The sequence below is a fragment of the Dendropsophus ebraccatus genome, chromosome 9, assembly GCF_027789765.1.
Source record: "Dendropsophus ebraccatus isolate aDenEbr1 chromosome 9, aDenEbr1.pat, whole genome shotgun sequence".
NCBI lineage: Eukaryota > Metazoa > Chordata > Amphibia > Anura > Hylidae > Dendropsophus > Dendropsophus ebraccatus.
The window spans coordinates 34,922,862-34,950,696 of NC_091462.1; the positions used below are offsets into that span (position 1 = coordinate 34,922,862).

Below are 27,835 nucleotides of genomic sequence, written 5' to 3' on the forward strand. Positions count from 1 at the left end.
TTTCTCCTATTCTTTTACCATTATTTCAAATAAATTAAACAAGGTGGTTTACTAAACTAATTTCAATCTCATATAAGGGAGATGACTTGTTGCACAACAGCATACTCTCCCTCTTCTTACATGTACAGAAAAATACACAACTCATTTCTGGCCTACAAGGTGGTTCCTGCTGAGAAAATGTACCTAGTTCCATCTGCAAACAGCATGGTGCTGGTTTCTTTTATTCTGCCAAAAGGAGGTTGCCCTTCCTGAGATACCAACAATGCTGCAATGGCATGTTATACGGATTTCTACACATCTGGTTAAGAATGCACCATAGTATTCTGCACTGCATCATAAATGAAAAGATGCTTGCTTACACATAATGTCTTCCTATTGCATGATGGTCATTTGTGTAATTATTAGTAAGAGGAGAGATGGGCATCATTCTATACACTGCATCACTACTGTTATGATGAACTACATCTCAACAGCAGCTCTCCTTTAGGGAGGGGGTAGTGCATGACACAGGGATTATAAAGAAAAGAGAATGCATGTGTGATGACTAAAGATGAGAACAACTTGAGCATGATCCGGCGTGATTGTTTGCCTTTTGATTACTGGTGGTTGAAAAAGTTGGATACAGCCCTAGGGAGTCATGAAAAACATGGATAAAGCCTATTCTAACTTCTACAGCAACCAGTAATTAAATGACGAATGATCAGACTCTAGCATGCTCAAGTTGCGTCCATCTCTAGTGATGACCCATCCCCAGCCAATGGGCAAAACTGAGTGTTTACTTTAGGGGCAGGTTCACACAAAACACATTAATCGTGACACATCAAAATCCATAAAGGAAATTGTGCAAATGTTTGGCTTGGACTTGTTACTTTCCTACAAGTGCTGGGAGGGAAAAAAGTTTTTTTCCTGTTTTTTTTTTTTTTTTTTTGGGGGGGGGGGGGGGGGGTTGCTGCACAGAATATACAAAAATGCTGCAAATGTTTTTGCAAAATTTTACAACACAACAACTATTGAGGTCATCTGTAATTCCAAACTGGGGACCCACAAATGGACTGCAGCAATAATTTGTGTTTAACATCTTTGGTGAATAATATCTTTTCGAATAGCATATGAGAAAAGCCTGACAGAAACCTATGACCAACCGGGAAAAGGAACGACATGATGTGGATTTACAAATATAAACCACAAGTCATTTTTCATGCATAGAATTAACCCTTAGGGGACACAGCCAGTTTTCATTTTTGTGTTTTCGTTTTTCCCTCCTCGTGTATATAAGGCCATAGCGCCTGCATTTTTCCACCTAGAGACCCAAATGAGCCCTTATTATTTGCGCAACTAATTGTACTTTGCTATGGCAGATGTAATTTTTGCCTAAAACGTGCTGGGAAACCAGAAATAAATTATATGTGTGGTGAAATTGAAAAAATTGTTTTTACTCCGTTCGCCCTGGGGTAAAACTGACTCGTTATATATGTTCCTTAAGTTGTTACGATTACAACGATATGTAACATGTATAACTTTTATTTGATTTGATGGCTTGTAAAAAATTAAAACCTTTTAAAGAAAATATATGTTCCTTAAAATTGCTCCATTCCCAGGCTTATAGCGCTTTTATCCTTTGGTCTATGGGGCTGTGTCAGGTGTCATTTTTTGCGCCATGATGTGATCTTTCTATCGGTACCTTGATTGCGCATATATGACTTTTTGATCGACCAAAAATGCGCAATTTTGCACTTTGGGATTTTTTTTGCGCTGACGCCGTTTACCGTGTGAGATCAGGAATGTGATTAATTAATAGTTCGGGCGATTACGCACGCGGCGATAGTAAACATGTTTGTTTATTAATTTATTTATTTATTTTTATTTATAAAATGGGGAAAGGGGGGTGATTCAGACTTTTATTAAGGGAGGGGATTTTGTGTTATTAAAAATACATTTTTCTTTTACTTTACACATATACTAGAAGCCCCCCTGGGGGACTTCTAGTATATGCACTCTGATCTCTCATAGAGATCCATGCAGTATAGTTATACTGCATGAATCCATGAGATCGGTGTTCTATTGCTTTTGGCTGCTGCCGACCCCCCTCTGAACTCCCATAGCGGCACGAGGACGTTCAGTAAAGTCCTGGTGCAGCTATGGGTTAATGGGCTGTATTTGGATGACACTTGAAATGTCCAGTCCTCAATGCCACCAAAACAGATGATGGTCTGAGGATTCCTTAAATAAAAGCTGTGGTGATACTAAACTTCTATTACCCGTGAAATACTAAGGAAATCCTCAAAACATCACCTGTTGGGGTTACGTGAGGACTGGAGTTGAGAAACAATGATTCAGAATTTCTGGTACAGCCATATGGATGACACATGAAGTGTGACCTTATCTACTATGTAATGTCGGCTACACAGCTACAAAATATGGCGAGCTGTAGGAGGCGTTTTAATGACAAAAAACATTGCCAATTAATGTTTCAGATCCAGTTAGAAAAAAAAAGCTCAAAAATGATCAAAATAGTTTTCAAAAACTTTGATTAAAGTTTTTGGTTTTTTTTCCCCCTGCAAAGGGTAACTTTATAGAGATGACTTAAAACAAAATATTTCTGTGATTAAAGACGGGTTTGGATGTGGAGGTCAAAGATACAATAAGACTGAAACAGTATAAAGTTGACTTTTAGACCAGAAGCAGTTTAAGGTAAAGGTAAAAAAAAATTAAATACTCAAGGGACACATGAGCTGCGAAAACTAGTAAGAAAAAGCAAAAAACTCTCACAGCCAGAAATGGCTTCTCGCTTTCTAGTCTTTAAACAAAAGCGGCGACACAAAGGAAGTTTTGAGAGAAAGCATCGTCAAGACCACCGAAAGAATCACTGAAACAATAATATCAATAGCCGAGAGGAGAGCGAAGATCAATGTGAGGCCAAAGAGACGTGTGAGGTAGCACTTCAAATGACTTAACGTAGCAAGACGTCTGTAATCCCCGTATCAAAGACGCACCTAACGGCATAAAAGGTGAAGCAAACAATCACGGCTCTGGCTGAAGTGTGGCCTCGCATAAGGGGAATGACAGACCACACAATTCATCACATTTTCTTAAAGAATTTGGATTTAGCAAGATTAATTCCAGAAAAGTTCTTTAAACTAAATCATTTGAGGTTTTCATCGCGCATAAATTACAATTAAAAAAAAAAAAAAGTGTGCGCATTATTAGCTAAAGCGAGGAGTGCAAGCAAAAAAGGATTTCCACTAGTCCAACTATGTCTTGACACCAGACATTCTAATGCAAGGCTACACCACTAGTGTCAGACTAGAGCCAAACTGTTTGGGTTCAGCAACATTCTCCAAGTGCTTGGCATTGGACTCCCCACAGTTGCAGAAGTTGGACACAACCCTAGGGAGTCCTGGAAAACACGGATACAGCCATAGGCTCTGAACCAGAATGTTTGGCATTTGACACCCTGTGGCTGCAAGTGGTGGATGCAGCCCTAGGGAGCTGTGGAATACATAAATACAGCCATAAGCTTTAACCATACTTTCCAGGATTCCCCGGGGCTTCATCAAACTTCTGCAACCACGGGGTGTCGAATGCCGAAAGTTCGGGTTTGGAGAGCACTGCCAGTTTGGCCTCTCTGCTCAACACTAGCCACCACTGCTCAGTCCTGAAGTGTGTTCAGTAGGCAACTAGGCAGCAGTGATCACCCCCTTGACAGTGCTTAAGTCTACAGAAGGTCAAAAGAGCAGTCGACAATGTTGTCAAGTATTGTATGGCCCCCTAAAAGTTAGGCAAATCACCAATATACACTTATTACAGAAAAAGCTTATAAAGTGTTTTTTCCCTGCACTTACTACTACATCAAGGCTTCACTGCCTGGATAACATGGTGATGTCACTTCCTGGATAAAATGGTGATGTCACTTCCTGGATAAAATGGTGATGTCACAACTTGACTCCCAGAGCTGTGCGGGCTGTGGCTGCTGGAGAGGATGATGGCAGAGGGATGCTCAGTGACCCTCCAGTGCCCTGTGTCCCCCTATCATCCTCTCCAGCAGCCACAGCCCGCACACCTCTGGGAGTCGAGTCGTGACATCACCATGTTATCCAGGAAGTGAAGCACTGATGCAGTAGTAAGTGCAGGGAAAAAAGCACTTCATAAGCATTTCCCGTTATAAGGGTATATTGGTGATTTGTATAACTTTTGGGGGGCAATAAAATACTTTAATAAGAATTTTCGCCAGACTTCTCCTTTAGGGTGCCTTCACACATACCGACTCGCAGCAAAAAACTCGCTGCGAGTTTCTGCTATGAGCAGAGGTCCTGGAAGACCCCTATCACTACATACAAGCAGTGGTCTGAAAGACCGTTGCGTGTATGTAATGCAGCCGCACCCTTAACCCCTTCGGCTCCCGCACCGCTGTCTCCATACATTACCTGGCTCTGGCTGCACGGGGTCCCGGGGTCCTGCTCTGCTGCCCAGCCAATCAGTGGCTGCGGCTGGGCAACGCACTGATTGGCTGGGCGGCAGAGCAAGACGCCGGGACCCTGTGCAGCCAGAGCCAGGTAATGTATGGAGACAGCGGTGCGGGAGCCGAAGGGGTTAAGGGGGCGGCTGCATTACATACACCCAGCGGTCTTTTAGACCACTGCTTGTATGTAGTGATAGGTGCCTTCCAGGACCTCGGCTCATAGCAGAAACTCGCAGCGAGTTTTTTGCTGCGAGTCGGTATGTGTGAAGGCATCCTAAAGCAGAAGTGACTGTCCAGTTAACAGCCTAAGCAACCTTTAACATACTGGGAGCCAAAACAAGCTAGAGAATTAAAGCCCTAGAAAAAATTCATGTCATGGAATCCCTCTCTCTAATTAAATAAACATGTATCCTCATGTAAACTGTGCATGCTTGTTTATTGGAGGGCTGGGGTTAGTAGTTGGCAAAACAGCGATCTGTTGTGTACGGTCTCTGTTACAGTCCTAACCTTCAATCAGTTTAAAGTTTTACGTTTATTTGTCCTTTATTCGCATTTGCAAGCCTGAATGGTACAGGAACAGTCAGAGCTGTGCACTTTCAGGCTGACGCCCCAGTGACTCCATTGAGACGTTTCTGGTGACATGCAGAATGGCCTGTGAGGGTTTACACATTTGGACACTAAATCACTTAAAGGCTCCTATTCGGAAAACGTTTAGGCTCTACTGGTATCCTAATAAATGTCAACTATCCCACCAAGAAGAAATTATGCAAATCACTGCTCTATACGGCAATGACTGTGGCTGAACCCATACATCAGGATTCCCACTTTCAAGGCAAAAAGAAATGTGATAAAAGTAAATGCATAAGTGGGAATGGCTGGGCTGCCCCTCGAATACAGAGATTTGTATAAAGGCGCCCATACATATTAGACTAGACTTGATTAAGACGGATGAATTAACCCATAATGAACATTAGTTGGCTGAAATTCACCAATGAACTGTTTAGCTGACCAAAAGTGCACATTTTTTATCCTGTACAAAAGATCGAACTTTCTTTGACTAAAATGTCATAACCAGAAAAATTAGCCCATCCTTAGCCCGTTGTTACTCATTTATGGCCAGTACAAACCAATAAATCAGATAATATGGACTAAAATGTAAATGGGTGCTTCGGCAATGGTTTGCCAGATTATCATTTGTTCAACCACCAATGCTTTCAGAAAAGTTTGGGCATGTCACAGAGACATGCCCGAAATGTTGATCGGTGGGGTATGAATGATGAGATCCCAGTGATCGCTGATGCAACCTGGGGTGAGCATTCTTCTCCCTCACTGGGGCTCAAAGAATGTATAAATCCACTTAAAATGCTATTACTATGGTTTTTTTAAAATTATTTTAGGAAATCTAACAACAAGGAACCAATCACATTTAAATGGACAGTGAGGTTTTATTTCTAACAATTCACCACAACAATAACAATAAAAGCTAGATGTCCTCCAACACTTTACTGAGTGACCCTACAAAAAGCTCAGTCACCTGCTAAATCACCAGCTAGGCAAGACAGTCTGGGCGACTTCTGATTAGTTTATGAGGATAGTTCAGACAGCCACTTATCTCTCTTCCTTCAAGGAAAAATCATGGTCCTTTAGAAAGGATGGCTGTCAGTCATGTGGCCATCAACTTTCCATGCATCATTGGCAGGCTTGATGTTGTCTAGTCAAATGTAGTCAACAAAAATATTAACTTTTTTTACACAAGTCGATTAGAAAATATTGACGGAATGAGCAGCCGGTCGGAGAATGCATCATGCTGCCGCGATCTCTTCCGGGCTATATCTTCTGATTAGAGCGAGTGTCAACAGTGAGACCCACTGCAATCAATTACTGGCTGCAATTCATTCTCCAAATTGCTCTCAGTGTTAGATAGCTGTGGCACATGGTACCTTTTTATATATCTATCTGTGCTTCCAAAATGTAGAAAAATGTTTTTATTCACAGCTTCAAAGCTACAAGGCTTTCCCAAGCTCCTAAAGGCTGAAGGCTGTAATGCTGTCCCATCTGTGGTCACTATGCCTGCCAGACTGAGAGTCAAATGGAGCACAACACATACACAGTAAAAGTCCTATTCCACGGGCCGATTGGGGCCCGATCAATAATGTAAATGAGCGCCGTTTACTGGGCCTATTACACGGCCCGATAATCATTTAGCAAGGGCTGCAGGAACATCGTTACTGAACGATACTTGCAGATACATGTTGCAGCGGCGGTCCTGGCCACACATCACTATTCCATGCAGAAATGCGTGGTCGGTGCCCGATGATTTTAGGTTTGAACCTAAATAAACGATCAGCTGAGGACACGATCATCGGGTGATCGTTGTCTCTATTCCACAAAGCAATAATCAGCCGAATCGGATTATCGTTCCGTGGAATAGGCCCCTAACAGGAGTGGAAAAGGGCTGGAAGTTGACTGTCAAGCAGGGATATGGACAGGAGTGGGAGAGAGGGAAATGGGTGGCATTCAAAAAAAAAAAAAAAAAAGACCACGCTTTTGCCAATTGGCTCATGTAAAAAAAAAGAAAAAGTAATGCAGCTAATGGTACATTGGCTTTAAATCTCTTTGGTACTTTGCAAAATAAATTTCGATGTTTCACACAATACAAATACAACCTTACTGAAAATAGTACACAAAGTATATTAGATTGGAATGGACAGCTTGAGTCTACCAGAGCAGCTGTTTACCAGGATCGCTCTTGCTCTAGAGACCCCTCCCTATGACATCCATATGTCCTAATAGAGCACATGGATAGAGGATGTCTTAGGAAACACTTTACTGTTTTTCCCCATTGCTTTTACAAATGTAGTAATGGGGCATACGACAGGCGCACAAGCTAAATCTGTTTTCCATACATGGATTTCAAAAAGAAAAAAAACCTTCCATCGGCTTAGAGTCACGCAATTCTTAATATAAAGGCTTTGATAAAGTAAGACACAATATTATAGTGAAGGAAGTGGCACTGCATGGCAGCCCCTAGGGAGAAAATAGGATATAAAGAAAGCAACAATCATTTCATAACTGCCACTACGGTAAATCTCTTCCCGACAAACTAAATAAAGATAGCATTGAAATCATCCAGGAGAGCTGAGCGCCTTACAGCACAACTAAATTGTCTCCTCTTTACAGGAAATATCATCGGCCATGTATTGTGCTTCTTTCTTATAGGCAGGATGGGCTATGGTCAGCACTCACCTTAATAGAACGACTATCGTCATTAACTATCCTCTTACCCTTTGAAAACTGTGGTGTCAGTACCAGATGGACACCATGGTAAGTCCAGAGGGTGACATGGGCACAGGCTCCACACCAGTGCCTTAGGGTCCTATCACACAGAGCGATTTGTAAACGCTAAACGATTGCAAACGAGATTATCGTTAACCTGAGATTGTTCACCATATTACACAGAACGATGGTCGTTATGGTTATTGTGATCGTTACTACGATCATTTATTCCTTCTGATCCCAGCAAAACAATAAACAATGTGCACTGAGCGGTTAGTGAAAAAATGCGGAACTTGAGCGAACGAATGTGGAATTACAGCGAACAATTAACGATAATTTTAGGTTCAGATCTAAATCAACAATCAACAACATACGAACGATTTTTCAATCATTACCTGCAATTACACAGAGCGATTATCGTTCAAATTCGTTCAATTACTGTGTAATAGGGCCCTAACTGTGATGGTTAATATCTACCCCAGGTATCTAAGAGGTTTCACTGAGGGAGTCAGCCCCAGGTCTACCAGGGGCATCTGCTTACAAATATTCTTTTTCTTTGGTCTGGCTTATTCTGTGGTCTATATAATTTGGGAATCTAATGGGGGGTATGACCAATAAATGAATCTCAGGTCTGCATTCATTTAGGCACACTGAAGGTTTGTTCAACATGTTCTAGTTATGCCCCGTGCTTTCGTATTTGGGGCCATATAGCTACAACATATAGATGCAACAATGGAAGGCACCAGCAAGTACAGTATCATTGGTAGCAAGATGGCAACCTGTATCACTATAGACGAGGCTGGAGATAGCTGCAAAGGTGAAGGGCCAAAGATGTCTTGGCAGCAAACACTGCAGTTATCAGAAGTCCTTTGGCCTTTGTCATATGAAGAAAAAAGCGAGGAGAATAAAAAGAGGAAAAGTCACCTGAGAGTCACTGGATTTGAACCTATCATCACTTTCATACTGCCTGAACCACAAGTCACTGGGGCGGCTTCTCATCTCAGGGTCCTATTAGATTAAGCAAATTTTTGTTTTCTCTGATCAACGATAATCGCAAACAAATGAATTAGTGATGTGCACACACACGGAAAGATTTGCAAACGATTTTATGGCCAGCTCAAAAGATGCGATTGGTGACACAAATTAATTTTCGTTAGTCGTTTGATCGTTGCCTGCATACACATGAAAAATTATCGCTCAAATTCTAATTATATAACAATTTTTTGTATGATAATCTTTCCGTGTTATAGGGCTGTTAAATGTCCCCCTATTTTGGTATAGGGAAAGATCTATCAATCTAGGCTGGCGTGGCAGGGAGAAGCCAATGACGACCATCCTGCTACTAATGGTTCAGGTAGCATAGTAGTGACATCAGGTCCTCTGCCCAGGACAGCTATGTGCTGTATTCTCTTGTAGAGTCTGCTGCATGATCATCCCCTGCTGAGCACTTGTCTAGAACTGAGAGTCTGATCCCTAGATAGCCTGTATGACAGTATTAGGTATATTTTATTTGCTCTCATTTAAAGTGGTTATCCACCTAAGAGCAAAGAGCCCCCCTGAGTATTTTGAGCCCTCTCCTGTCTTTCTAGCTGCTGTCACTCCTGAGTTACAGGTTTTTCTAAAAGCCGATCGATAACCAAGATAGGAAACTACATTTCCCAGCATGCATTTGCATGATTAGTCTGTTTATGTACTCGCCCCCTTAGCTTTCTTTCCTGCCCACTGCTGTCATTACTATTGTACAGTAAACACAGGACTGCATCACATTACCTCAATATGTATTCCATACTAGCTGATGATGTAACAGAGCTGATGCGCACATGGTGCAGCTATGTCCTGCATCTGTTTACCGGGGGTGGGTGGTGTAGTGTAGGTGTTTAGATCTCTGCTTGCTGACTGTGAATGAAAACATTCTAGTTCAATCCAGACTCTAACAACATTCATAACACTTACAGTTTGCAAAGCTGTGACATAGACAGGTACATATGCCTGCATTCACTGACAGCAAGCAGAGAAAGAACTATAACTTTTTATATTACAGAAACCTAGGCTCAAAGACACATGTAAGTCTATGGAAGCAGCACAGGTGCATGAAGATGATGCAAATAATGTCTCCTGGGGGTTGGGTTACCAAGTCAATAGACAGCTAACCCAGCCCCCAGAGAGGAGATCACATGTCCTGTGACCACAAAGAAGGGGGGGGGAGGGAGGGAGCTGAGCGTAGTTAGATTAGACCTAGAGTAGAGGATTTTACACATCAAGGCTGGGTTCACACTATGTATATTTCAGTCAGTATTGTGGTCCTCATATTGCAACCAAAACCAGGAGTGGATTGAAAACACAGAAAGGATCTGTTCACACAATGTTGAAATTGAGTGGATGGCCGCCATTTAATGGCAAATATTTGCTGTTATTTTACAACAACGGCTGTTATATTGAAATAATGGCCGTTATTTACTGTTATATGGCGGCCATCCACTCAATTTCACCATTGTGTGAACAGAGCCTTTCTGTGTTTTTAATCCACTCCTGGTTTTGGTTGCAATATAAGGACCACAATACTGACTGAAATATACGTAGTGTGAACCCAGCCCAAGAGCGGATAAGAATGAGAAAAAAAAAACAGGAAAAGGGTGCAAGATAGGTTATACATGTATCTTAGACATGGGGTGGTATTGGGAAGGGGGATTGTTTAGAATGTTGTTTTTGTTACCCGGATAACCCCTTTAGCCATTATATTGATATAGTAAATGCACTATTCAAGGTAACTTAAATTGTTGGTGCTGGTGCCACAGCAATGACTGAAGAAGATGCCATTTTTATAGGTTTAGGTGTTTATGAGGCCAAAAAAGATACAGGTAATGTTTCCATGGATCTTTATGGCAGCACCCCAGAATCAATTACACTGGATGGTCCTAGGCACCCCAGTCTGACATTCATCATAACGGAAATGATTGAACGTGACTGCGCTGTTCTCCCTAAAAATGTACAACTGGAATTACCCCCTGCATATGAAAGTAGAGAATGGCACAGAAGAGATTAAACCGGTTGCTATGTAGCCAACTTACCCAAGAAGTGTCTTACTTTCTGCCTTCTGTAAGGAGCCAATGATGATCTCGGCCCAGCATGGAATTTATAGAATTATTGGATGGGAGGTCTCGGTGGCCTGTCGCCTGTCACCACACAGCAGATAAACTTGGCCTCTGACAGCTAAAATCAGGATGTCTCCATATATTTAGCAACTGATTGTTAAGTACCTTGTTCTATCTGGAAATGACAGATTCATGGATGTCTAAAGACATTTTGCATAATCTGATCTTTAAAAGGTGAACATTAAGTGGCGTAACTCTCCGAGCCATGCCATGACGGCCAATCCATCTAGCTATTAATAGTGCGTATCACGTAACATGAGCAGACGTGCATCTGGAGAGTAGCATGTTCACTATCGCTGGGACCAGTAGCTCGGATGCCAGCTGGGATCTCCATTCTGCAAAAGCTATGTAATTATTAGGGACAGCCTTACTTAGCAGCTCTATGGTGTAAATTACTCGGCCGGGACAGACCGTGTCGATGGGTAGCGAGTAACAAAAGGATTAACATAACACTTAAGAACATGAACACCGAAAACACATAAGTGGATAAACACAGCTTACATGGAAGATGCCGTGCAGAGGTAGCGGCATTAGACACAGCTTCATACAGACACAACAGGGTAAGTTGGCCATTGGCATTAGAGAACTGCTGGATGAAGAGCCTTTGATCGCCTGTTATCAATCCTTATCCCCCTAATAACAGGAACATCCAGCCTGGCAAAAGTAGACGGCATCAGTGACCCTGCTAAAGGAGCTGTCCACCTAGCACAATCCCTTATGTTTAAACTGATATCCTGGCAATAAATGGATTTTCTGGTTTCAACAAAAAAAGGTTATTTCGTATTTTGAAAAGTAAAGTTTCCAATATAGTTTCTGTATTAAAGGGGTAGTTCACCCGAAAAAGAATTTCTTTCAAATCAACTGAGTTCATATAGACAGGGAGAGAAATGAGAGACCACATGCTTCTCTACCCGCTCATTCTAGTCATTGGTCAGGGTCCCTAGGTCAAAAGTTTGTTTTTTTTCTATAATGATGGATACACTTTACAGGGGTACTTAAATCTACTGGGGCCAGAAAGTTATACAGATTTGTAATTTACTTCTATTAAAAAATCTCAAGCCTTCCAATATTTATCAGCTGCTGTTTGTCCTGCAAGAAATGGTGTATTCTCTCCAGTCTGGAGAGCAGGAGATGTTTTCTGTGGCGACTTGCTACTGCTCTGGACAGTTCTATACATGGACAGAGGTGTCAGCAGAGAGCACTGTGTCAGACTGGAGAGATTACACCACTACCTGCAGGACATAAAAGTAGCTGATAAGGCTCCATTCACACGGAGTAAAATTGGCGGAATCCCGCCAGCCTCCGTGTCATAATGGGAGTCTATGGGAGGCTTGCGCGCCTCCTCTCTCCGTGCTGAAGTATAGACATGTTCATTCTTCAGTGCGGAGAGAGGAGGCGCGCAAGTCTCCCATAGACTCCCATTATGACACGGAGGCTGGCGGGATTCCGCCAATTTTACTCCGTGTGAACGAACCCTAAGATTGGAAGAGTTGAGATGTTTTAATAGTGAAGTAAATTGCAAATCTCTGGCACTTTATGGCAGCAATTGATTTGAAATAAAAATTTGGTGAACTACCCCTTTAAGATCAATGCTTGTCATCATTTGGAACTTTTATTGTTAACTGGTATTTAAAAAAAAAATCTGTCCATGGTCATGTGATCACTTTTCAAGTATTTGTCAATTTTCCAACTGGCTCAATAACTATTAAGGCTGGGGCTACACAGTGATTTTGGTTGCAATAGGGATCTCTCTGCAAAAAAATGCAGCACCGTGTGGATAATGTTGCACCACATCTAAATGGGATCTACGATAGACAATTACGGCCTTTTACTTTTCCCGACAAGATCATTTGTTGTGAATAAATGATCCAGGTAAGCAACAGTTGTCTACTGCTGTTCATCACTTCACCCGTGACTATAGCCTCACCCCAGTGTTGACTGCATGTAGTCACATTAAGGGTACAAACCCACTTGACGTATTTGCTGCGTGAATCAGTCTTAAAAATAAGCAGGCAAAACGCAGGTTGGCTTTATACAATTGTTCTGCGTTAAAATAAGCAATTGCGTATTTTTGAAGCGTGAAGCTACATGCGTTTTTCACACAGGTTGTTAACAACTGATGCTTTGCTAACAGCAAGCTTCACGCTTCAAAAATTAACGCAGAACAATTGTATAAAGCCAACCTGCGTTTTGCCTGCTTATTTTTAAGACTGATTCACGCAGCAAATACGTCAAGTGGGTTTGTACCCTAAACAGTACCTGTAATTTAAAAAAAAAACAAAAAAAAAAACAACCTTTTAACGTGTCAGAGACGGCAAGATTATGTGGCTGTCAAGGTCACGTGTCACGAAGGCGGGGGAGAACGTGCTGTGCAGACTTTTCCTGGCTCGTTCTGATTGGTCATGGCCTGAACACTTATAACGTATCTCTGTGACATGTCAAAAGTTTTTACTAATGACAGATAAGCTTTAAAAGGGGTTACCTCAAAACAAAGTTAACCCATAGTCACAGGATAGAGCCTTTCTAGACCTCTAGCCCCTCCACTGATCATGAAGACAGAGGACAAATGTACCTTAAATGAATACAGTAGCAGTGCATAGGATTGGCCACAGCTCCATTCAAACATAGTTGGGGTTTAGTGCCCAGCCACATTCTGAGGGGGGGGGGGCGGCGCAGCAACTGAAGCCCTACAGGTCAGCTGTTTAACCCCCATCCTGTTTAACCCTTTAAACTCTTATGTCCTGACATAAGGTGATGTAGGACTCTCAGCTTCACTGGGAGCTCCTGCTCTTACAGCTCCTGTTCTTAGGACAGACTCCTGACTGCATTGCAACAAGGAAATCTCTGATCACCATAGTCTGTGACCATGGCATGATCAAAGACACTTTACACTTACAGAAGCGCAGATTTTTCCCCAGTGATTTAATAGAAGACTAGCTAACCCCTCTGCAGTCAGACCCAGGGATCTACAAGGACCAGAGAGCTGCTGTTAGGGCACCCTAGATGTTGCCCTAATGATAACACATCATAAATATAAAATAAAGTTATAAAATCATTAATTCCTTAATAGCATTAAGTACGCAATAATATTTCTTTACATATCCACAATATAAACGCACAATAATAAAAAAAAGCTTTATTCTGAAATACTTTTTATAGTGCATACATCACATAAAGACAAAAGGAACTACACAGGTATCCAAATAATAGCATAGCATGGGCTTGTACCACCAAAGTGCACAAAGAATAGACCAGCAATATAAGATTGTGAAGGGTATATGACCCCCAGCATCAAGACCAGGGCAACTGTTTAAAGGGGCCATTGCACTCATGCAAGAACAGGCCAATAATTTCGCATGATAACACCTTTAACTATAGGTATGCAGGGGATTAGAGATGTGTTTCTTATGATAAAGTAAAAAAAAAAGAAAAAAAGACTCCTTACTCCGATTAAAGGGAAATGTACATGAAAAGATGTGTCTATATACAGTAATTTATAAGCTTCTCTGTGCTATTTTGCCTTACTTGTAAGTTCATTGCCAACCTGGAAATGGCCCTCTGTCCAATCCATTTCGCCTTCTGGTCCTCCCCTTCCCCAGGAGACAAAGATCATGTGACCACCATCTCGCTTTGTGGGCAGCGAAATGTCACCTCTATTACTCCAGATTAACCGCTCACGACAATGGCAGCGGAGAAGGAGCGGAGATATGCCAGGAAACGGCTGGAGAAATGCTGGTCAGCGGGCAGGGTTGCATTATGAGTGAAAGACGACATCAAGATCATCTGCCGCAAAGACTACAAGGAGATGTACTTAGCCATACACTATCTACTATGCCCCTTACATGCCAACAGCCACTGCACTTCTATGGGCCTTATTTGCAATTATACTTTTCCTACACCCAGATACTAAGCTTCATAGTTGATGAAACACGTTGGGAAGGTGAGTGTAGGGTAGTGCTTCTCAATTCCAGTCCTCAGGCCACACCAACAGGTCATGTTTTGAGGATCTCATACAAAGACACCTGTGATAAACACCTGATGGACTGGGTATAATTATAGCACCTGTGAAATACTAAGGAAATCCTCAAAACATGACCTGTTGGTGAGGCCTGAGGACTGGAATTATGAAGCACTGGTGTAGGGCCTTTGTTAGGGGTAGATTGGGGCAGGGGCCGTCCTTTTCAGGGAGCATTACCCCGCTGGATCCCTGTGCGAGTAGGGGTAACGTTGTGAACCTTTATAGGTGATATCAGGTTGAGCACTCCTGACCTGGCATCATTTGCTATCTGCAAGTCTACCTGGAATTTCTACATAGACAAAGCATCCTTCTTCCCCATTTATTTGTGTAGTTGCTGTTAGCCTTTGAGTTTTACAAATACTATTTCTGTGCTAATACTATTGACTCCAGTAATGTAGTGTCGGCCAGGTGTCCCTATCTATCTGTGCCTCTGTACAGGGAGGTGTAGTCTTATAGTGGCGCACAGTCAGAGGAGCAGAGAGGATACGGAGCAGGAAGCAAATCTGATCAGAGGAGCCGAAGAACAGGGAAAACAGCATGAACAGTGTCAGGAGACAATAAGTTTTTTCTAATAAAAAAAAAAAGGCTATCCAGAGTTCCCCTTTAAAATGAAAAATAGTCTGCCCATTTATTTAGTTTCAGTTCACGTTACCTTTTACTTATACTGGTGTCCACATTAAAAGCAAACTAAGATAAGATGTTACTTACGCATAAGATGAAATATTCCATCACAGGCACTGATGTGAGACAGGAAAGCGTTCCCCAAGCCTTGGCCCGCACTGGCCCCTTTCACCAGACCAGCGATGTCCACCACATTCAGAAATGCTGGAACTTTGCTTTAGAGTAAAACAAACACAATCATTATAGAAATAAGTCACAGGAAGGAAAGATCAGTCACCGGCAAGGTATTGCTTACAAGAATTATTCTGTTGCAGCTCAAAGCAGAATACAGAACAAGCAATGTGTGTGTCTATGGATTGTCCACTTACAAATAAAGCTTCATATAATATTTTACAAGAGTTTGGCTGCAGCTGAGACCCCCTCCGATCAGGTAACTACAGCGCACATCATTCCCCAGCGATCAGTCCATCTGATTACAGGACATGGGCTCCATTATAGTCTATGAAGCCTGTAGGAGACCATAATCACTGAGCGCCCAGTCAAGCAGTAAGTCCACAGGATCATGCCCCGGCTGTACCCAACAATCGGAGGGATTCACAGCCCTGAGACCCCATTTCTATACAATACACCAAATCTTTGCCATTTCCAGCAGACAGGGGCATAGCTGGATCCATTATGCATATGGATGAGGGCGGCCCTTTTATGGCTATCTTTACAGTAACAAGCAAGGACTGTTCACATTCAGGGTACGATCCCACACTGTAATGCGGTAATACCACAGTTCCACAGACATGACTGCGCAGCTATTGGCCACTGCAAGCGAACGTGGCTGCAACATGGGACAGTCCCCTTACACATTTGTTTCATAGACTGTTAAAGGGCTTGTCAAGATATAAAAAAACATGGCTGCTTTCTTCCGGAAAACTCCACTCCTGTTCTCAGTTTGGGTGTGGGTTTTGCAGCTCAGTTGCACTGAAATGAATGGAGCTGAATACCACACACAACCTGGGGACAGGGGTGGTGCTATTTTTGGAAGAAAGTATCTGTTCTTTCTCTAATTCTAGATAACCCATTTAAGCAAAAGGAAAGAATATAGTAACACTATAAAGGTCCAACAACCCAGGCAGAGACATAGCTCAATTTCAAGTGAAGATTTCTGTAATCAATCATCTTATTGGTGTGTTTGACAGGTGAATCTCATACCTTGCCGGCTTGTGATATTGACACAGAAAATCATATCTCTCATCCGGGATGGGCACCCTGCTCTCATTTGGATTAATGGTGCAAAATGGAAAGTTCTCGGCAGCCGCCTGGCTCTTAGTCAACACGTTGAAGAAAGTTGATTTCCTGTGAAAGTAAAGAGAAGGCGTGAGGTATTCATTTCAAGGGCTTTCTGAGAACGTTGTGGTCTTATATTAAAGCAGGAGTACATCAAACAGCAATGACTGTGCAGTTTCTTTCATCAGCTTTAAAAACATATTGAGAAAAACTTAAAATTCCTCTGACAAGGCAAAGCTGTAGTACCAGAAGTGATTTGTATTGAGCATATGGTCAGCTAATATTTATAAGGTGTCAGAACCTAGACCTAGATAGATGAGATATGATTAGCAGATGTAATCCGGGACGGGAAAATCCCTCACCTGCCCTGACATTCAGCAGCTAAACAGCATCCTGCTTCCTCTCTTACTAGGCGGCTTTAGTTTCACGATACCGCGCCATTTCTGACTGCTGTGTGAACCAGAAGTTACTTAACCACTAAGATCCTAAATACATAAAGTGGCTTCCAGTCCACAATCACTGCAGCCACAGTGCCCTCACCTCCACAATGCAGATAACTAGTGTAGCTTATGCACCGCCATATGGGTCTGTGCACAGCGTAAAAACTTTATATTGCACCTTAACACCATTTTTTTAATGTGTTTCCCAACAAGCAGTAGAGGTAAAGCTGGGGTTACACAACAACTTTGGGTGAACAGCCACAAACGGAACACCCTTCCATTTATATCCGTCACCATAGACTTCAATGGAAATTTTTGAACATCTATTCGCTGTTTTTTTGTTGTTGTTGTTGTTGTTTTAAGTATACATTTTTTTCAGTTTTGCAATATACTTACTTTATTCTTTTAGGTTTTCTATGTTCAATGTTATACATACAGCCAAACGTTGATCCATGCTCCCTCCATACCAATATTTACTATTTTCTCTGTTCAAAAAAAAAAAAAAAAAGAGACCAAACACAGGAAGTCCCAGTCGTTTGTGCGCCCACACAACATGCAGGTTGCAGATAAACTAAAATTATATTAGCAACTCTGCATGTCTACCAGGAGACAATGCTCTTTGTTATGCAACAATGTCACTGTGTGGTTACAGAGGTTTAACCCCTTAAGGACAGAGCCTGAAATGGCCTTAATGACAGAGACAAATTTTATGAATATGACCAGTGTCACTTTAGTCATTAATAACTTCGGGATGCTTTTACCTATCCGGCTGATTCTGAGATTGTTTTCTCTTGACATATTGTACTTTACATTTCTGGTAAATTGGAGTCGATACTCATAACAAATCTTTATGAAAAAAACCCAAATAATGTGAAAAAATGTGAAAAAATGCATTTTTCCAACTTTGAAACTTCTTTGCGTATACAGAAAGTGGTTATACCACATAAATTATATATTAAATAGCATTAGCAACATGTCTACTTTATGTTGGCGGCATTTATTAAACTATCTTTCATTTTTTTTTAGACGATAGGAAGCTTAAAACATTAGCAGCAAATTTCCAAATTTTCAGTAAAATTTCAAAATCAGATATTTTTAGGGACCTGTTCAGATTTAAAGTGTATTTGAGGGGCCTGTATGTTAGAAAGCCCCACAAAGCACCCCATTTCAGAAACTGCACCCCCCAAACTCTGCAAAAGCACATCCAGAAAGTGTTTTAACCCTTTAGGGGAGTCACAGAAATAAAAGCTAAGTGTGTAAGGAATTTGAAAATTTTAATTTTCTGTGCAGAGATTTTATTGTAATCCAATATTTTTCATAATTATAAACCTATTACCAGAGAAATGCACCCCAATAATTATTGCCCCGTTTCTGCAGTTTATAGAAATACCCCATATGTGGCCCTATTGCGCTATTTGACGCAACCACAAGCCTCAGATATAAGGGAGCGCCTAGTGAATTTCAACGCCTCCGTTATATTTGGTCATTTTTGACTGTACCACTTCAGGTTGGCAGAGGCTCTGGGGTGTCAAAACCTAAAAAACACCCCTAAAGGGACACCATTTAGAAAACTACACCCCTCAAGGAATGTAACAAGGGGTGCGGTGAGCATCTGGACCCCACAGGTGCTTCACAGATTTTCCGAACAATATGGCGTGAAAAAAGAAAAATTTATTTTTTACACTAAAACGTTGTTCTAGCCTTCAATTTTTCATTTTCTTAAAGGGATAAGAGGCAAAAAAAGACAAAAAATGTGTAGCGCAGTTTCTCCCGAGTACAGAAATACCCCACATGTGGCGATAGAGTGCCAAGGGGGCGCAGGACGAGCCTCCAAAGGGAAGGAGCGCCAATTGGCTTTTGGAAGCTGAATTTCACTGAAAAGGATTTCAAGGGCCATGTCGCATTTACAGAGCCCTCGTGCTGCCAAGACACTGGAAACCCCCCACAAGTGATTCCATTCTGGAAACTACACCCCTCAAGGAATCTAACAAGGGGTGCAGTGAGCATATGGACCCCACTGGTGACGGGCACAAATGTGGAACAATGTGACGTGAAAGGGAAAAATTTCATTTTTTCACTTTCATGGCACAAATGTGCCCGTCATCAAGGGGTCCATATCCTCACTGCACCCCTTGTTAGATTCCTTGAGGGGTGCAGTTTCCAGAATGGGGTCACTTGTGGGGGGTTTCCAGTGTTTTGGCAGCACGAGGGCTCTGTAAATGCGACATGGCGTTCATCATCCATTCTAGCCAAATCCAACCTCCAAAATCCAAATGGCGCTCCTTCCCTTCGGAGGCTTGCCCTGCGCCCACATGGCGCTTTATGTCCACATGTGGGGTATTTACGGACTCGGGGGAAATTGCTCTACACATATGGTGTGTTTTTTTCTCTTTTAACCCCTTGTGAAAATGATAAATTCAAGGCTAAACCAACATTATAGTGTAAAAAAATGTAATATTTCATTTTCACGCCACATTGTTCCACATTTGTGCCCGTCACCAGTGGGGTCCATATGCTCACTACACCCCTTGTTACATTCCCTGAGGGGTGTAGTTTCCATAATGGGGTCACTTGTGGGGGGTTTCAACTGTCTTGGCAACACAGAGGCCTTTTGAATGCAACATGGCCCCTCAAAATCCATTCCATCCAAATCCAGCCTTCAAAAACGAAATGGCGCTCCTTCCCTTCGGAGGCTTGCCCTGCGCCCACATGGCGCTTTATGTCCACATGTGGGGTATTTACGGACTCGGGGGAAATTGCTCTACACATTTTGTTTTTTTTCTCCTCTTTTAACCCCTTGTGAAAATGATATATTCAAGGCTAAACCAACATTATAGTGTAAAAAATGTAATATTTCATTTTCACGCCACATTGTTCCACATTTGTGTCCGTCACCAGTGGGGTCCATATGCTCACTACACCCCTTGTTACATTCCTTGAGGGGTGCAGTTTCCATAATGGGGTCACTTGTGGGGGGTTTCAACTGTCTTGGCAACACAGGGGCCTTTTGAATGCAACATGGCCCCTCGAAATCCATTCCATCCAAATCCAGCCTTCAAAAACCAAATGGCGCTTCTTCCCTTCGGAGGCTTTCCCTGCACCCGCATGGCGCTTTATGTCCACATGTGGGGTATTTCCGTACTCAGGGGAAATTGCTCTACACATTAAATGTTTTTTTTATCTTTTAACCCCTTGTGAAAATGAAAAAACATGACAAGATTAATGATTTAGAGTAAAAATTTTACAAAAATTACACTAAATGTTGGTCTAGCCTTGATTTTTTTCCATTTCCACAAGGGGTTAAAAAAGAAAATGAACACAAAACGTGTAGGGTAGTGTCCCCTGAGTACGAAAATACCCCACATGTGGGCATAATGTGCCATATGGGCACAGGGCAAGTCACCAAAGGGACAGAGCGCCATTTAGAGGCTGGAATGGAGGATGGAGGCCATGTCGCAATTACAAAGCTCCTGTGCTGCCAGGACAGTAGAAACCCCCGACAAGTGACCCCATTCTGGAAACTACACCCCATAAGGAATCTAACAAGGGGTGCAGTGAGCATATGGACCCCACTGGTGACGGGCACTTACGTAGAACCTGTGCCGAGAAAATAAAAAATACAATTTTTTTCATTTTCACGTCCCAAATGTGGCCGTCACCAGGGGGCCATATCCCCGCTGCCCCCCTTCTTAGATTCCTTATGGGGTGTAGTTTCCAGAATGGGGTCACTTGTGGGGGGTTTCTACTGTCCTGGCCGCACAGAGGCTTTGTAATTGCATCATGGCATCCTCTAATGGGAATGGCGGCCATACCTACTTAGCTGGGGAAAAGGGACAATTTTAATTTATTTGGGGGTATTAGGCCAATTATTAGTTTATAAGGTTGAAAATGACAGGTGTCCATCAAATTCAACCTGTGTTGATCCAGAGGAAGGCAAAAAAAAACCCTCGTAAGGCAGACGACAGTAGCCTCATCACAGGGGAAAAATTCCTTCCCGACTCCATAATGGCGATCAGAATAATCCCTGGATCAAAGTGACCCCTGAAATAGGAATAAGGGACAGAATTTAGATAATGTAGAACCCCAGTGACGTGTAGTGCGCCTTGGAGCGATCCAGTATGCAGAGGCCGGGGTGATCAGGACAGGTGTCACACGGGAAAATGGCGTCCTTCCTGATCCCCCTGTTACGCCACACTCTGCACTTCTTCTGGGGTCTCCCTTTCTCCAGTGTGGGGGACGTCACCTGGAAAATGTTGTCCTGGTGCGATACGGGGTCCTTCATATCCAGAAGCGCTGGGGCCGCTCCATGGCTGCTAAATATTAGGGCTTTATTACTACTTCTGATATGTTCGGATCGTGCCGCAAGCTACAGTAGCTCAGGCAGCGAGGGACCAGAAGAGGGGGTGCTGGTATAAAAGTTATCCCCGTACAGGTGGTGACCTTTATCCAGCAGAGGGAAGATGAGTTCCCCAACGATCTCCCCACTAACTCCGAGGATGGGGGGCATCTGGGGGCTGCATTCGGGTGTCCCTTCCTACATACACTCTAAGGGTACATGCACACTGCGGAATCGCGACAGATAACCCTTCGTGCATTCCACAGCTGGCACCCACCGGCGGAGTGATGCAGGCGCGCGTCTCCACACGTGTCATAGACTCCATTCTATGCACGGGCGGATTCCGCTCTCCGTCCAACGTGTTCATTCTTTGGATGGACGATGGAATCCGCCCGTGCATAGAATGGAGTCTATGACACGGGCGGAGACACGCGCCCGCATCAGTCCGCCGGCGGGTGCCAGCTGCGGAATGCACGAAGGGTTATCCTTCGCCATTCCGCAGTGTGCACGTACCCGAAATCTGTAAGTGTACCCTGAGGTACTGTCACAGAGTTTGTAGAATTTCACACCATACCGTCATCTCTTATTGGGACGGTACTGGCGGAAAAGACGTGTCTGGGGGGCAGCGTACGCTACGCTACCCCCAGATACGTCATTGGATGATGATGAGGATGATGAGGATGAATGGAGGAAAGAAGGATCCCCCCATTCATCCTCACTGGCTGTTTCGGTGTCGGAGGTAATAATAACGTATCCCTCTGACGCCGAAAACACGCCGGGGGCCATCTTTATACGGGGATTGGTATATAGGGTATGTAGTGGTGTAGTGTCAAACTTTATTCAATGTAGTGTGGTGTAATGTAGTGTTTTTTACGTGTTTTTTTACAGTAAGTATAAAAAAAAACCTACGCCAACAAAGGAGTTGCTGATAAATGCCGCACTTATGCGTGGCACTTATAAGCAGACCGTGGCAGTAGAATATAGAAAAAAAACACCCTACGCCAAAAAGGAGGAGTTGCTGATTAGCAGCGCATTAGCAGCGGAAGACGCCGATCAGGAGCCCGGGACAGGTGAGTAATGTACAAATACCTGCTCTGGACCCCTCGGCTACCTAGCTGAGGGGTCCAGGGCAGGTATTTACTATATTGTGGGACTCTGATCGCCGTGCCACCGGCCCGATCGCCGTGAACGGCCGGCTGGCCGTTCACGGCGATCGGGCCGGTGGCACGGCGATCACCATTACTTTTTACAGTAATGGCGGTCGGTGCCGTCCTCGGACAGCACCGACCGCCATTTTTTTCCGGGTCATCGGGTCGCCGATGACCCGGAAAGGTTCCGATCGCCGCTATTGGCTGATCTGAATTGATCAGCCTATAGCGGCGATCGTAAGCACGGGGGGTGTTAACCACCCCCCGTGCCGTGAAGCTATGATGGCCTGCTATGATTTATAGCAGGCCATCTTCCCCGACCGCTGTGTGTGAACACGCAGCGATCGGGGAAACATCGGGCGTAAATTTACGCCCTGATGCGCCAAGTACCAGGGCGCGAGGGCGTAAGTTTACGCCCGATGTCGTTAAGGGGTTAAGTGTGACAGGAGAGCTGACCATATAATGCGAGCACTGTATATACTGACAGCAGCTCCCTGTGTACCTCATACAGCTAAAATCAGACTCCCCTCCTCCAGGCTGGGCTGCGCTGCTCCGTTTTGTTTATATCCATAAAATGGCCTACATGGAGGAGCATGTGACCGTGCCCCACCCCCCAGTGTCCACCACTGAGCCTGTATATGTCTATGGAGGACAAAGGGGGCTGGGCATGGTCACATGCTCCTCCATGTCGGCCATTTTATGGACAGACACAAAACAGAGCAGGGCAGCACAACCTGGAGGAGGGGAGCCTGATGTAAGCTCTATGAGGTACACAAGAAGCTGCTGCCAGTATATACATTGAGTACAGTTACTAATACTGTATACTGACCTATTTTACTAATAAAGTGGCCAACCCCTTTAAGCATAAAAAATTTAAAAAAAATACAATATATTGCAAAACTGCTTAAGATCACAAGCCCTGTTGATTTCTTTAAAAAAAAATCACAACAAAGCCTTTTAAGGGTACAAACCCACTTGCCGGATCCGCAGCGAGTCCCCTTGCTGCATATTTGCAGCGAGACTCGCTGCGGATCCGGCCCCTATTCTTTCAATGGAAGACAAAATCGCAGCAGGGATGTACATCCCTGCTGCGATTTTGTCTGCAGCTCGCCCCATTAACCCCCCGGCCGCCAGACATTATACATTACCTGGTCCCCTGCTTGCTTGCTTCGGCGGCTCCCGGCCCGGCCAATTGGGAGCCGGGATCAGGTAATGTATACCGTATCCTGCCCGCCCCCCTGCAACCCCTGATCGCCCGCACCATTGCCACCAGCCCCCGGCCACACGATCGCCCCTGGCCGCACGATCGGGGGCTGCGGGCGATCGTGCGGCCGGGGGCTGCGGGCAACGTGCGGCCGGGGCTGCGGGGCTAGGGGCGATCGTGCGGCCGGGGGCGATCGTGCGGCCGGGGGCTGGTGGCAATGGTGCGTGCGATCGGGGCTGCAGGGGGGCGGGCGGGATACAGTATACATTACCTGATCCCGGCTCCTGCTTGCTTCGGCGGTTTCCGGCACGTCCCACCCGGTCAATCAGGGAGCCCCGAAGCAAGCAGGAACGGGGACCCGGTAATGTATAATGTCTGGCGGCCAGGGGGTTAATGGGGCGGGCTGCACACAAAATCGATTTTGTCTTCCATTGAAAGAATAGGGGCCGGATCCGCAGCGAGTCTCGCTGCAAATACGCAGCAAGGGGACTCGCTGCGGATCCGGCAAGTGGAAGTCAAGTGGAACAGAAAGTCAACTGAACGGACACAAACTGAGCTGATCCAAGATAAAATCAGAAGCCACTGATATCAATGGAAGAGGTTCATTGGCCTTTTCCTAACATCTGAACACATCAGACAAACGGAAATCAGATATAAAGCTGAAACACGGATGTGAGCCCATCCTACAGTGTACTCTAAATATGTCCTCAATGGGAGTTGCTCATATGTCAACAGGAGAACAGCTGCTGTGAATGCAGCTAAAATAATCAGGAGACATAAGAATAAACTGCAACCAAATTACCACCACTGCACCGACCCACCTGTAGGTACGTAGGGTTTAATAGTCATCTAAATCAGACCTACTTATATTAAACAGGCCTTGGACCTACATCGATATTACCTCCAATTATGTAAGTACAATGTGATGGAAATTCTCCCTGGCAATAGGCCCAGAATATTAATATAGCAAATGTATGAAGAGTAATCATACAAAGTTGAAGCTTAACGCTGCTTTTAACAATAATTCACAGTGTAAATCGACATTAAAAGCAGAGAAACCGTGTGTGGTAGAGAACCACTTGAAAGAGGTCATCACGAAGTGGTAAGTCAAAATGTGAGCTAAAAGCCTTGTGTTCATTGTAGACGCATTCTCCTTACCAGCAATAGATCACTGTAAAACTTCTAGAAAAACGACTGCAACACTCCAAATTCAGCAAAAAAAAAAAAAATATTTAATCCACAGGCAGAGCAAGTAACAATTTCAGACCTATCCACAAGGTCCTTTTCCAAGGGTATCCATATAAACGTGACTGGTGTTTATAATTAATTATACAGTCAATGCAACAATGCACTTAAATCGATCCTATAATTAATTTATCTATTACCAACTAAACTGCCCAGAAAACCCTATAGGGTGGGTTCACACTAGGGAATTCTCGCGGATAAACTCCACAGAATTCCGTCGCCCGCACGGCCGCGCTCCTTTCCGTCGGTTCCATAGACGCCATTCTATGGGCCGGCTGATTACGCATTCCGCTGAAAGAATTGACGCCCGCGCATACCGGAAAAGGTGCCGATTCGCTCCTTCTCCCTGGTGTACGCCTCCCATATGCCCTGCTCGCCCGATGGGCGGGCTGGCGGAGCTTGCGGAGGCGTGGCCTCCTCCTGCACCTCATTTATCATGATTTACGCCTGGTTGCGCCTCTTAGTGTATCCTGCCGGGGAAAAGGGGTCGGTGCCTAATATAAGACCAGCGTACTTGTACGCCAGTCTACATAAATCCCCCCTCGGTGTCTTTACACAGACAGATTTATGTATTTGAAAAGAAGGGAAATCTCAGTCTTTCCTTTATGACCTGTTCTCTGTTTATAGTCTGTTCCTGGCTTTGGCTTGAATAAGCTGTCAGCTATATCTGTCTGTGTAAACACACCCTTATACAGGTGGCATTTACCTTATTCCCTCAGGGAGCTTTTAGTCTGTCTTATAAACAGTGAAAAAGGTTACTGAGGGGGAATGTTTTTTGGAAAAAAATTCTCCCATTTTTAAATTTTAATAAGGTGGCCGATTAAATTATCTCGGGCCCATGGCTCAAAATTGCTACCCGTCCCTATCCTGAATTACATCTACTTGAAAGGTTATGTCCAGTCTCCCTGTGGTCTGTCGACCTCTGGGGCTCCTTCTCACGGCCCGTCACCTGCCAGGCTGTCAATCAGCGCGGTGACGGTCCTTGAGTTTGATCCCCAGGGGTCCTCTCCTATAGATCAACTTACAACACCGTTACTTCACATTTTTATAAGATCTACATCACATCATACCGAGCTTTTTGTACATGGTAGTGCGGATGCAATTCTATATATGTATCTCATACCCTTTTCCTGATATGACCGTGCATACGACATGCATTTAAGTACCGATACAGACTTTATCATTACAACATGTGTATCGTTGTTGTTACTCTCTCAGTTTTCTATCTTATAACATGTATTACTGTTATTATTCTTATTATTATGTGTATCTGATTTTACAATATGCAAATCATGTTTATTATATCCATTGGACATTTAATTATGACCTCATTGTTCTATCAACTTGTACACAATATTTATGATACAATCAAGACAAAACTCAACTATTCACAAACGCCTGGCCTTCCGATCACTGGGCAAGGTAATCAACACCTGACTGTGATAATTATTATTGTGCAATTACACTCAACCAATCACCAGCAGTCCACCCAAGATATATACCCACTGGGACTGAGACCACATCACTATCACTTTTGCTGTTGAGAAAGATACTAAGAAAGTATCGAAACGCGTCCAGCTTGCATTAATATTTTCACCCATCTATATCCAGCATGCTAAAACCTCAAATTGGCTAACTACATTGCTAGCCATTCCAATTCAAACTTGGCGCCAACTCAGCCACGAGGTCCCGCGGGCAACACTCACCACTGCGCATGACCGGAGCTCCGATCTGTACTTAAATCAAGGCAGAGTGCGGCATACGCCCCCAGCGTCAGGAGCAGGATACCATACAAGGGACCACTGCCTGGAATATCCCCAACTTGCAAGACGGGTGAGAGGTGTATTATACACCATTCCAACTTATACCCCCTACATGCACGCCAACTGCAAAAGCGTGACAACGTACTAAATCAGCCCAATCTGCTGCAAATAGACGTACACATTGTCGGCTATTCTCCTAGTCAGCCACAGCGTGTATGAGTTATTGATATCCATTATTATATATACTTCTATAAACACTGATCACGGTTGAACTTTGCCGATTGAGTAGCTACACTGTAGTTACGTCTAAACCATCGGACGTCGCTATAACACACTCAGGCTGCTACAGCGGACTTAGTCTGCCAACATACCACTTAGTGATGAACTTTGTTATTTGATTGCCAATTATCACGAGCTACTGCATGTAGTCTAACAATACGCCATTCATTGACTAACATGGATATTTGATTATCAATCAATCAATACATCCTTGCCACGGATGAACTTTTATCTAGAACTTTTTATTCATGATCTAATCAGATTTTGCCTATTGCCAGTTTATTGATTACTGTTTATCACTTTATTTGCCTATTATTTGTTTATCATCCTTTATTAGCGTAATTTGGTCAACACTTACTGCTAACACTTGGCAATCCTCTTGTTTAATTGGGATCTAACGATCTAGTTTTATCATTGAGTTACATGTCATGTCTTTATGTATTATCTACATGTCTGTCAATTTAGTATTAATGAGATGAGATTACAATTTTTAGCTCATTATTATTTTTAGTTCATAATTTTTAATCTACTATTTTCTACATTATTTAGTAAAGTGTTTATATTTTCAGTGTATTCATTGTTTACCAATCATTTTTATCACCATATCACAATATTA

The 27,835-nt window shown here is 43.4% G+C and overlaps 1 protein-coding gene across 2 annotated transcripts in view; it reads right to left on the reverse strand.

Annotated features, from left to right (window-relative positions):
* The window catches only part of OLA1 (Obg like ATPase 1), a 161,254-nt gene that overhangs the window by 124,514 nt on the left and 8,905 nt on the right, over positions 1-27,835 (reverse strand). For both annotated transcript variants that reach the window (XM_069985149.1, XM_069985147.1), the window contains 2 exons: positions 16,730-16,873; positions 15,614-15,741 (listed from right to left, as the gene is read on the reverse strand). In XM_069985149.1, coding sequence (XP_069841250.1) covers positions 15,614-15,741; positions 16,730-16,873 — 272 coding nt within the window. The remainder of the gene's footprint in view (positions 1-15,613; positions 15,742-16,729; positions 16,874-27,835) is intronic.